Raw genomic sequence first — 12,872 nt, 5'->3', positions numbered from 1 at the left:
ATAGGAATACATCTCTGCGTGTTTTGTTGTTGAGCTGCCTGTAGTCAACACAGAGGTGTATGGTGCCATCCTTCTTCTTGACAATCACAATGGGAAAGGCGTAGGGGCTACCATTCTCCCGGATCAACTGACTATCAAGTAGTTGTCGTATGTGAGCCTTAACTGCCTCATACTCAGAGGGGGGTATTCTCCTAAACCTCTGTATGACAGGTGTGTTATCGAGCAATGGAATCTCATGAGCAATGAAGCTTGTACAACCCAAATCACTATCGCTAGTGGAAAATACGGAACTATACTGCCTGAGTAAACACCTCACCTTGTCCTACTCATTGGGAGATAAAGCAGAGAGATCACGAGCATCTAAAGGGCCATGCTGTGTACTCTGTGTATCTATCTGAAAATAAATTGTGGCTCTGACCTGCTCAATGGGGAATCCCGCTACCCCTCAGTGACACCCTCTGGTAGACTCAACTATTGTCGGCTGGACTCAACATGCCTACAGGATGCGTGGACGGAGTACGGCATCTGTGGTGCTTGCATTTAACACTGGGATTTACGCCGTGCCTCGATGTACCGCGACCATGGCAGGGGCTATAACCACACCTGCTGGAATAGAACGCACACTGGCCAATGGTTCAAAATGACCTGACTCCAAAAGACCAACCCTGCCTTGAGGACATGTAGTTGGAACAATCTTAACTGTACCTGCAGGAATGCACACTGGTCTCTGACCTCGTACTCTCACCATGCTTGTTTTAAGGCTGCCTCCCTCTACCTGGGCTCTCTGACAGAACTGGAATGCATTAAACCAGGGGGAAGAGGCTCCTGTCACAAAAGGGAGGTCAAACAGTGAGGAGCCATGCTGCTGAAAAAGCTCATTGTAACATTCTCTGATTACATTCATGCCCAGAATGCCTGGGACCTTAGGTTGGGGCAAATTATTAGGAGGATCTCTCACGACCAACACACCACGACCTGGTATCACTTTGCCTAGCACCTCAACATCTGCCTTAAAATAGCCAACATAAGGTATATCAACCCCATTAGCAGCATGAAGCTCAAGCCAATGGCAGCAGTATCACTTCTGCTTGAAGTTACTAGCAAAAAATATTTCAGTGATGGTTGTTACCATAGATCCTTTGTCAAGAAGACAATTCTTGACACAGGATCAATTCTACCCCACTCAGACTCACTGTTACAGTAGGACAAGTTCCTATGAGGTGGGAGACTGCAACGTTTCTTCTAAAGCTGGGGCCAGAGGAGCCAGTATCCTTCCCTTCTGCCATGTGGCTCTGCAAAACAGAAGGAATTAGTTTTCCGCCTGCTGACTAGCTGAAGTGGCCTGCCCCTGTTGAGAACAGGGAGGCCCCGCGCTCTGGCTATGCTGTGGCTGGCGACAGTTTTGGGCAATGTGACTGGGCCGCTGACAATGTCTGCAAATAAGTGGGCCACCTCTACTAAAACTAAGGGGTCTACTACTTTGTAGCTGCAACATATTTTGTCTTAGGAGGTTTATCTGCTCCTGTTGTTTAACCAACAATTATTTAAACTCAGCTACGTCATCCTGAGATTTATTGGAAAAACTCCCCATTCCCCTAGTCTGAGAACACTGAACTGCGCAAAATGATGGTACGGACTGACTGCGCCCCCTAGGGTCAGAAGGTTGGCCCTCTTGCTCCCACCTAATTGCTTCACTTCTCAGATCTAGAAGGGTGTAGTCAGGATGTAACCTCACAAGCCTCTTTAGTTCCCTACGTAGAGATGGGTCCAGCCACATGCTCAACAAATTGGTCTCTTAACCGAATAGCTGATTTTTGAACCACACCTGTAGCACTTTTGGTAACTTTTTTCCATTAAACAAAATAAAGCATGTAAATACTCTTGGAAGATTTTCACCATCAGCTGTTTCCTAGAAAATAAAATTTCTTGAAGAGCAACACATGATTTTGAACACCCATACAGTTCCTGCAAAATTTTTAAAATAGTTTCAGGATTTTTCCGCTCAGCAACAGCTCTGTACCAAATCTCCTCCTTTGCTTCTCCCTCGAGATGATGATAAATAAAATAAGCCTGATCAAGTGGTGAAAGGTACCTAGCCCGCATACTAGCCCGTACCTCCTCTACCCAGTCATTAATACCAATGCCCGTACTCCCTCTAAAAAATTTTGTTCACGAGGAATGTAAAGAATACCTTCACCAGCAGTTGAGAGTCCATGGCCAGAGGTGCTTTGAGTGGGGGTACCATCAAAGTTCTGAGAGGAAGTACCCTCAGCAAGATCCTCCTGAGTAGCGGCTCGCTCGTGATGTAAAGGTTCATTGTCCGCTTGTAGTTGTTTCACCAGATCTCTCAATTGCTGTGCTTCAATGACGTCCATGTCCACTGCAGATGGAGATGAGACCAGCAGAATCAAACAAGTAGTCACAGGTAGGTAGGGGCTAGGCCACGGTCCAACGCCGTGCCTGCTACTGTTTTGTATTTCACTACTAAGGCTACAGCCTATACACTACTGCACCAGTAAAAATAAATCCACAATTAAAAACATGTCTGTTACAAGGTCCTGTCGACAACGCCACTTTGTGACCAAGGAGGAACTGAACTTAAAAATAACTAATGCTAAAATAACAAAGGCAATAAAAATATCCAAGGACACACAGATAAGTTTGTAAAAAAAAAAAAAAAAGGCAGAGACAGTGCTTTCAAAAGATGTAATTTGAGTTTATTAAGACCAAGAGTAAGCATAAAAGGTTAAAAAAGAATATTTATTGCTATGACTAAAATTTAGGTTTTAAACAATGGCCAATACTAAAAGTATACATTCAATTAACACCTTACAGCCCCTGAGCCAGGACCAAACAGAATCAGAAAAAAAAAAAAGTTTAGAACATAACTAAGCAAGGATGGCTGGAGAGAAAGTAGCCCCACCCCAAACAAACCAAAAAGTGCTACCCACAAACACATTAAATAACAAAGGCCCTAAGTACAAAACAGAAATAAGGGAAAACTCCCCCTTCCAAGCACACCCAAGGGAAACAACTCTAAGACTTAAAAGACCCAGGGACCGTATAACTTTACTGGTGCAGAACTAAAATAGGGTTTCCACAATTTACAAAAAGACACCAAATAAACTTTTTAACCAGAATGAAACCCTAAAAACTCTAAACAAAACAGTAGCAGGCTAAAATCTAAAATTAAAAAGGAAACAGATGTTAAATCCCAAATACACAATGGATAAACATTTATTATTAAAACACCTGTCCTACCTTAGAATTGCTCAAAAGAATGGGGGGAATAGCTGCCACCGGAGTCCTAAAACAGCTCTAAAACCAGAAGGATGTGTTAAACAACAGGTTAACATTCTAAAAAACTGAGGAAGCAATTAAAAACACACCTGTCACCAGCCAGCAGCAGTCGAGGACCCTTCCTCCACTAGGCAGGAAGGGGCCTTACCTAGTTAATTGAAAAGGGAGCCCCCTACTGTCCGCTACATTATGGTCATACAATCTCCATACGGATGTAAAGCAGAGGTATTGCAGAGCTACCAAAAAGTTTTTCGTCGCTGATCATGTGGCCTTGTGGCTATGCCGATAACTTTTATCACTCACTACTTTGCTGTGAGCGGAATAAGATTTTGCCCAGAAGTGGTTGCACGATGCGTCACGAGAGCGTGCTACACCAATAAGGTGACTACCTCCCACCGCTGTAGTTAGGCACTGCACATAGAAAGAGCTGGCTATTCTATCAGATTATTATTGTTGGCTTTTTTTCCCTAAGATTAAAATAAAAATATCTAAATACAAAACATGGTCTAGTTATAGATGTTGAAATGCAAGATATTAGACGTCTACATCTAAACTATACTTTATAATGATTTTGCTACTAAAATTATTTTAGTCCAATATTTAGAGATCAGTTCTGCACCTTGCAGTTATTTTTTTAAACAAACAACTATTGAATAATGACTTAATTCAATTGTCTGTATTCGGTCTATATCTAGACGTTGAAATGCAGTAGAGATTTAGGCGTCTAAATCTCGGCTATATCTATACTATACCGTATATCGCTCAACGGCTATCATAATTAATGAATTAATTCAGTATTTGGAGATCAGTTATGCACCTTACAGTTGTTTTTTTTAATAAATAGTTATCGAATGATGGATTAAAGTGCAATATCTAAATTCCGTCTAAAAATAGACGGAATCTAGACGGGTGAAATTGGGTCTAAAAAATTACTAGACGTCTAATATCCATCTATTGTTCAGTGGGTTAGTTGTTGGAAGGTCATTAATCCTTTATTATTTGTTATTATTGAGAATGAAGTCATTCATGCGTTTCTCTAGTATTTGAATCTACTGTCTAGTTTAGCAGGTATGAATTCTGAATCATGTACTATCCAACGTAATGTTTTTGCGTTTTGTTCAAATTCTCTGTCTTTGAGTATTTTTTTCCAGATGTTCAGTGGAACTCTTACCCAGGGAGGCAGTTTGTTCAGATAGTTATTTAGAAGATTTATTTCACCTATTAATGAAGGGAGAGATATTTTTATTAAGTTATGTTCTATGATCTTCCATTTGGTGTCATAGGTGGGGTCACAGCAACAAATTAAGTAAAGTATATGTGCAGCTCTATAATAACCTTCTAGACAGGGCAAACCCATCCGACCTTTGTCTTTTGGGAGTTGTAAAGTCTGGAATTTTATCTTTGTTTTTTTTCTTCCCCAAATAAATGACAAGATCATTCTATTCGATTCATTAAACTGCTTGGGAGGTATTTCCACAGGCAGTGATTGAAAGAGAAACGGCAGCCTAGACAATATGTTCATCTTTACTGCTTCTATTCTGTTATTCATGCTCATTGGTAGTAGTGACCACCGGTTTAGGTCTGCTTTTAATGTCTGCTGTGATGGGGGAATAATTGTTGTCATAAATGGCAGTTAAGTCCTTAGGTATCTGTACACCTATATATTTAATCATGTTGTTTTTCCATTTAAATTGGCATTTACTTGAAATTATCTCAGCGGGATTGTAGTTAAAGGTAAGGGTCTGTGTTTTATGTAAGTTTAGTCTGTAGCCAGAATATGAACCAACTTTTTCTAGAATCAACAGTACTCTGGGTAAACTTGTCTCTGGACAGGTAAGTGTCATCAAAATATCATCTGCATATGCACAAATTTTGTGTTGGGCCTCTCCAATAGAAATACCCATTATATCATTATCCTCTCTGATCGCCTGAATCCGAGGCTCAATAAATAAGGCAAAGAGAGCAGAACTGAAGGGGCATCCCTGTCTGCATCCTCTTTCGAGTAAAACTGGCTTAGAAAAATTCCCATTTATTTTAATTCGGGCTGTAGGTGAGCAGTTTAAAGATTTCAGACATCCTATAACCTGGGAGTTAAAGCCACTGAACTGAGTCAATGTCTTCTCGGCATCTAGGCTTGATTCTTTGTCACATTTGTCTCACATTATCCTGTGTTTGCCTGTTTTTTACAAAGCCTGTTTGGTCTGGGTCACTAATACAATTATTAAAGAATTATTCAATATTTGTATAATATTAAGGCAAGGCAAATGTATTTGTAGCGCGCATTTCATACACAAGGCAATTCAATGTGCTTTCCACGATCAAAAAGTGCATCAGAAAATATTCACAACTGATATAAATTAAAACATTAAATCAGCAGTAGAAACATGAAAAATCTCCCTCTCAGTCATCCGCAGTCGAGAGAAAAAGTTCCTTTAACTTGGATTTAAAAATGTTTTAAAGAGCTAGCTTCAGCTCTGCAGCAGTTTGTTTAACTTTTTTGTATTAAAATAGTAAAAAAAAAGTAAAACAGTTAAAAACTGAGTTTGATTAAAACATATTTTTTAAAAACAATGAAGAAAAACATTTAGATAATGCAAAGCACCAAACACAGCTGCTCACATCATCAAAGTCCCACAATAAAAAGCACATTTAGTGGGTCCAGTCAGTAACACACAGAACATTTCAGTATTTTCATTTTGTTTTTTAGAACAGTGGTTCCCAATTCAGGGTTCCCGACCTTCTGATGGGTTGTGAACCGCCAAGTGGGGGTCGTGAGATAATTTCAAGAATGCTCCTCAGGAGGCGATATCAACATTTTTTTTTACCAAAGTCAACCTGGAAATGATTCTACAAGAAATACAAGATTTTAGACACAAAACCAAACAACATCTGGACGTCTTCAGAGAAGATATCAACAACGCAAATCAAAGAATTGGAGGAGCCAAAAACCGCATTGGAGCGACGGAAACAAAGCTGGAGATGATGGAGCTAATCATGAGAAATGTGCTAAAAACCCTGTTCCAAAATGAATAAAAGCTCATCGACCAAGAGGGCAAGGAGGAGAAACCTCAGGATTTTTAACGTACAGTACCAGAAAACGAAGAACAAGGCAGTTCAGTGATTGTTTTTCTAGAAAAGTTTCTCAAAGAGAAATTAAACCTTCCCGACTCCCTTGAACTCACCATTGAGAGGGCGCACCGAGCTCTAGTGCCAAAGCCAGATGGTGATAAACCCAGGTTGATTGTGGCTCAATTCTTGCAGTACCGAACAAAGGAAGAAATATTGAGGAAGGCCTGGGAAAAGAAGGAAATCTACGTTAACACTCATAGGATCTACTTTGACCACAATTACCTAATGGCCATTTTGAACCGCCGCAAGGAATACAATGAAGCGAAACAGATTCTAAGGTAGAAGATGATCTGGTTTCAGACCCAATACCCATTCAAGCTCCGTGTCTTCTACAAGGGCGAGACGCATGTCTACCAGACGGCACATGAAGCAACGAAAGATATGGTGCCTCCCCCAAAAGACCTGAGGGAGCTGCTGGACTCGGAACCCTCGCATACCGCGGGGAGGAGAGAGACTGACCACCGTGGATTGTTTGGCGGACAAGCTGCGGCCAATTTCAAGCTCCAGGCTTTTAGAATAGCACCTCCATATTGAAGAAAAATGGTGAACGTATGCTTTTATTGTTGTTTTTTCTTCCAGTCTCCATGTTTTCTTTATATTCTAACTAGTACAGTGTCCGTTGGAAGTATGCATTCATGTGCGAGCAAAAGGGGTATAATTGCATCATTTTGTGTATTTTTTGTGTAAATATTTAGTTCTGTGTAGTTTTTGTATAAATATTTAGTTTTGTGTATTTTGAGCCATTTTCATATTTTTGCTGTATTTTTCTGTAATGTATGTTTTTTGAAGTCATCATTATGTGTATTTTTTATCTTTCAGTTGTCTTTTTGTGCATTTTTTGTATAATTATTGTTTTTTGTTGCCATTGTAGTGTGATTCTGGAGTCATTTTGTGTATTTTTTGTATAAATATTTTCATAGTATATAGTTTTTTGTTTTATTTTACTCATTTAGTATATTTTTATTATAAATACTGTGTGTGTGTGTGTGTGTGTGTGTGTGTGTGTGTGTGTGTGTGTGTGTGTGTGTGTGTGTGTGTGTGCGTGCGTGTGTGTATCTACATCCATCAAATGATGTAATTTTATTTTTGACCAAACCTGAAATATCAGTACTGGAACTGATGCATTTCTTTGATAATATGGGCCATTGTCTGGTTACAAACTAAATATTGGAAAAACAGAAACCCTCTCTTATTGGCAACCCCCTAACCATTTTAGAAAGAAGTATCCATTTAAATGGCATACAGACACTCTGAAATATTTAGGTGTAACTCTCCATAAAGATGTATCATAGATTTTGGGGAAAAATCACATTTACCTGAATGTGAAAAAAAATCTGGAAAAGTGGAATCTCATCCAATATCTGAATAAAATCTCCCCATCACTGTCCAAGTTACTCATGCATCAGAGAGCAGGCCTAAAGCTCTGGACGGGCAGGGTACAATTCTAGTGGGAGCCACTTTTGGAAAATGTATACACTGAGAAAAATTCTAAATGAATTTTATTTACACATGATTATTTACATGGAGAAAAAATTTATTTATACATTTTTAGTAATTCGTAGTCATGCCCAAGAGCCATAACATTTTTTTAATGAAAATACAGTATGTGGGATAGAGCTGCCTGTAATTATACATCTGGCCAGTAGGTGATGTTGTGTGCATATAAAGCTTCAAGAAATGAACTATTGCTACTACTATAGAATCGAGAACGTATCCTTACGCTGTGGTGAGTGTCTATTTAATACCCAATGAGCATTGTGCCCCCGGAACGAGGGAAGAACATGTCTTTTTCCTGTGATGGTCAGAGATGGTCATCAAGAGGGCGTGAAGTCTGATTAGTTCATTCTGATACCAACTCATCTTTCTCTTTAATTGCACACACTAGAGAAACAGGCTAAGCCGCCAGGCTCCGCCTCTGTCTGGGCGCTCATCCTCATAATCCATGTCATCACTCACCTTGAGTTCTATTCTCCCATGCGCGTAAGTCAAAAAAGCCATGCAGTGGCTCTGTTTTTGGCTGTGAGCTATTCTCCCCCTGTACTTAAGTCAGTCACTGCGCACCTTCATCCCAATTACGCACTATGGATCGAGTGGCCATGATCTGCTCTGGGCATTCCCATTCAAATCTGGCTTTACGCGCTCCCATCTGCTTAAGTTATTTTCCTCTTATGCGCTTCTAACCCTGGAATAAGTGCAGAACCCCGATAAGGTGAAACATTATATTGCACTAGAAGTATGAACTTAATTACAATTTAAGCCACACAGACTCATAATATTGCAGAAGAGACACCCGGAAAGAATCAATCCAAAGCAACACTGTCACGGGGGTGGGGGGTTTCACACAAGTACGCCAAAGAATTGACCATCAGCATTTCTAATATGTTCACAATTACCACTTCTTAACCGGACAAAATGTGTTACATTTCATGATATTTTACCTGTGCAGCTGACTCCTTGTCCTAGAAGGGGGTGCATCACGGAGTTTATCAGGCTTTCCACACAAACAAACATTAATCTGGCATTAATATGAGGGGAAAAAGAGAGATTTTAACTGTGGCTCAGACAGAAAAATGTGTCTGATCTTCAACCTACAGTAATCTGATCAAATCAAACTGTTGTTTATCAAAAAAAGGTGTTTCAAATTAAAAATGCACTTTATCATTTTCAGAAATTTCATTGACATTTACAGGCATTGGGAAAATTCCATGTTCCGTGCATGATTCGTTGCTTCAGGCCGCCTTCATTCATTGACTACATGCTTTTGGTTGATTTATGCGCGGTGAGCGTTTCAGCAGCCTGCACTGGAAAATACGCACAGGAGAGAAGCACATAACTGCAGGCGCGTAAAAAAGCGCTTAAGTCTAGGCAGGAGAATAGGGCCCCTTGTGACCACAAAGGGCCCTTACCATTTAGCGAGTTATTCAGAGTTGGATGTAGGGAGTAATACAAACACCTTTTCTGCTGGCTCCGCCTGTTATACAGGCTCTTCTGACACTACTGGGCATAGGGCTAATTTTGAGGTATCCTATATAACTCAATGTACTCACCTTCCAGGTGCTGGTGAAGGATCACCTGGACCACCCGGTGAGCCAGGTTCCCATTCATCTGGTGGAGCGGCGTGTCTTCAGGATTGGTCGAGACAGCCAGGAGGTGTCCTGCACCCCTAAATCCCAAATCAGCCAACCAGACGGCATTGCTGTTTTCAGCTGCAGCATCCCCTTAGAAGCAGTGAGGGCTGAGCTAACGGTAAATAACATCACATAAAAGTATTGTTGTAAACAGATTGCAGTTTACCCATTGTTTATCTGTTGTTTAACTGTTTACCTGAGGGGTATTTCATCAAACCCAGCTCAGGGTTAAGTCCAGATTTAACCCGAGAGTCCAGCTCCGTTAAATCAGGTTCTAACTGTAATGGCCATTTCATCAAAGAGAAAACACCTTAGTTACCACAGTAAAACAGTCCATGGCGCAAACCTGCTCCCGATCAGGTTTAAGCAGCAGGCTTGGCTTAAGCCGCAGATGCAACTCTCATGAAACCACGTCATCATTTTGAAATAAGTCATTTAGTGAGGCTTTAAAACACTCAACAAATATCTACAAAAGGAAAAATAAGTCAAAAAGACTTCTGTTATACTTTTTTATTATACTGCTTTAATGCAGTATCTTAAAAAGAAAATTGAGCAGAATATCATGGTAAATGGTTAAATATGATTTTATATCGATACAAATGAAGATTGAATCTCTCTTATTACGTGTTTAATGTGTGCCGTATTTTAATTAGATGATCACAGTCTCCGTGTGTTTAAACCATCAGTTATATTACCGTATATCTACCTAAGGATACATGCGTATCCATCGCCTCCAATTACAGCACGGTATAAATGTGTCCATTTATTGAGGATCAGAGATTAATAATGAGAAAGCTCTGAATATACAGACAGAGAGAGGCTGTTCAGGGACAGTCACAGGGCAGAGTGAAGGTTGCCCAATGCCAAAAATAATGCTCTTCAGGAGGTGCACGCAGTGCGCGCATTCCGTCACCTGCACCGGAAGCGTCTGCAGTGTTCGACGTGACATCCAGCAGCGCACACAGCACGGCTGAGCTGCTCCCTCTGTTCATTTGAATTTAATGTTTAGTGCTGAGCTCAACAAACACACACAAGTCTCATAAATTTCATATTATTTAAATATGAGTTACAGCTTTGTTTTTTATTGAATGCTGACAGGTGTTAAAAAACGATCAAACTCACATAATTAGTGCGTGATCACATGCTTAATTTGTTTTCTATGATAACTTGACTAAATAACACCATCTTTTACCCTTTACTACTTTTAAAATGTTCAAACCACAGAAAGACACAGATGATGTCACGTCCTGTTGGTCTCAGCAGTGGTTTCTGTTGGCTGCTTAATCAGAGTGAAAGCTGAAGCGCATGCACCCTCACGCCTCTAATCATTAAATCTGTGATCAATCTTATGGGTCTTATGAAGACATGCACTTAAGCTAAACACTGTCAGCTGGCTTGGTTCAGCTGGGGAGCTCCAAGCTGAGAAGAGTTTGATGAAATGGAAAAAGCCAGCATGGTCACGGACGGCTTGGCTAAACCAGGGTCAAACCGTAAGCTGGCTCTATTAAGAACACGATGATGAAATATCCCATGTTGTTTACCCATTGTTTACCTGTTGTTTACCTGAGGGATATTCCAGAAAGAAGTTTCAACAAAGAGTCTATCCATAAAGTCATCTAAGTCAACATACCCCGCGATGGGAAACTCTGAGTATCCAATTCAATATCAGCTGGTATGAAATGGGTCAATCAACTCTGAGTATGTAAACCTTAAGTTTTATTTGTTTCTTTTACCCTTAGTTATGTGGAGAATTGTGTGTCTGTTGATTCTTTCCGTGGAAGACATCTGATTGGAATTATGGTAGCAGGCATGCTAAACTGAGTTCCCCTCTCCCCTCCCTTCCTCCTGTTTTTCCCACTTTTCTTCTAAATATGACAGCGCCGCAGAGGGCCGCCTTGATGTGTTGTTGTGTGTTCTACGCTCCAACTAAGTAAAATTCCTTGTGCTGTTTTTTAAACTGTAGCTGGCGAATACTTTCCAGTTACTCATGTGCATAAGCATGAGAAAAAGCCATCATTAATGGAGCAAAGAAAACAGGAGCTATCATGGCAACCGGCCCAAAGAGAGCAATTTATTTCTTAACGATGGGTGAAATATGCAGGTGTGTTTGGGGAATATGAGCCCATTCTAAAGACTACATCATTGTTGTAAAGAAAACTACCATTTGCAAAAAAAAAAACGTAAAGCAGCACACAACATTTGTAACAATTTAAGCACACATCCGTGGTGTGTGATGTTACAAATATATGGTCCGAGAAGAGTGTCAAGGTAAATTAAAGTGTTCCTTGAGAAGCGGTAGCGTTCCCAAAGATATTCCCAGTGTCCCTGGGGGCGCTGCTCTTGGTGCTGCTTCCGTTCCGGGTCCTTCTAGCCTGGGGTCTTGTTCCTGCTGGCTCTGGGCCCACCGGCGACACAACACAATAAGCACAATATATTTTACAACTTCACATCTCACCCTCACTGTAAAACAATCTATTCTTCCCCACCCTTTCTATTTCCTACCTTGAGTCTCTCCTCCCTGCTCCCTTTCCCCTCCCCCCCCCCCCCCACTTAGGTGTAACACTGCTCTCCCTTTTTATATCCTCCCTATAATAAAAGATTTCTTACCCTTCCTTAGGGAGGGCTGGTGATGGTCACAATTAAGCAATAAAATAAATCAATTTATTTTATTGCAATAACAAAACATGCATTGCTGTCTCATAATGATTGCACTTCTTGTAGTGTTGACCTTTGACAGCATGTGCAGACAAGAGAAAAACAAAAAAAAAAGGAAAAGAAAGAATATCCGTCCGGCGAAGAGCATCTGTAATTATTTGAGCCTCAACATCGTTCGGATTTGGAATGAACAGTTCAGTTCAGTTCACGGAGAATGTTACCGTGGTGACATACTCTGAGTATTCTTTATCTTGCATTCTACAACTCAGTTTCCCTTATTTGAGCCTGAACATACTCAAAAGTTTGAACATAACCCGCTTTCTGAAATGAGCCCCTGATGTTTACCCATTATTTTATCTGTTGTTTACCTGTTGTTTACCCATTGTTTACCTGTTGTTTTCACTGTTGTTGTTGACTTAGTTTCAGACAGCTGACCCCGCCCTCCCCGCCCTCAGTCAGGCACGCCTCTCCCTGTCAGCTCAGGCCTATCACTCTCCAAACCAGCGTTACCTTTACATTGACGCGCCGGGAGGCTCCACCCTCACTGTTGGAAATTTTGCTAACATTAAAGTTTACTCTGCGACGCCGCAATTCATCACCATCAGATCCATCAGCTACATGGTAAACAACAAAAAAAGCACACACACAGAACAACACACA

At 40.6% G+C, this 12,872-nt stretch overlaps 1 protein-coding gene across 1 annotated transcript in view; it reads left to right on the top strand.

Moving 5' to 3' along the window:
* c5 (complement component 5) overlaps positions 1-12,872 on the top strand; it is a 103,555-nt gene that overhangs the window by 39,254 nt on the left and 51,429 nt on the right. Inside the window, exons 11-12 of the mRNA XM_028458185.1 lie at positions 9,484-9,675; positions 12,633-12,833. Of these exons, the coding sequence (XP_028313986.1) occupies positions 9,484-9,675; positions 12,633-12,833 (393 nt within the window). The remainder of the gene's footprint in view (positions 1-9,483; positions 9,676-12,632; positions 12,834-12,872) is intronic.

Source organism: Gouania willdenowi, chromosome 9 (assembly GCF_900634775.1).
Source record: "Gouania willdenowi chromosome 9, fGouWil2.1, whole genome shotgun sequence".
Lineage (NCBI taxonomy): Eukaryota > Metazoa > Chordata > Actinopteri > Blenniiformes > Gobiesocidae > Gouania > Gouania willdenowi.
This window is presented reverse-complemented; position numbering and strand designations above follow the sequence as displayed.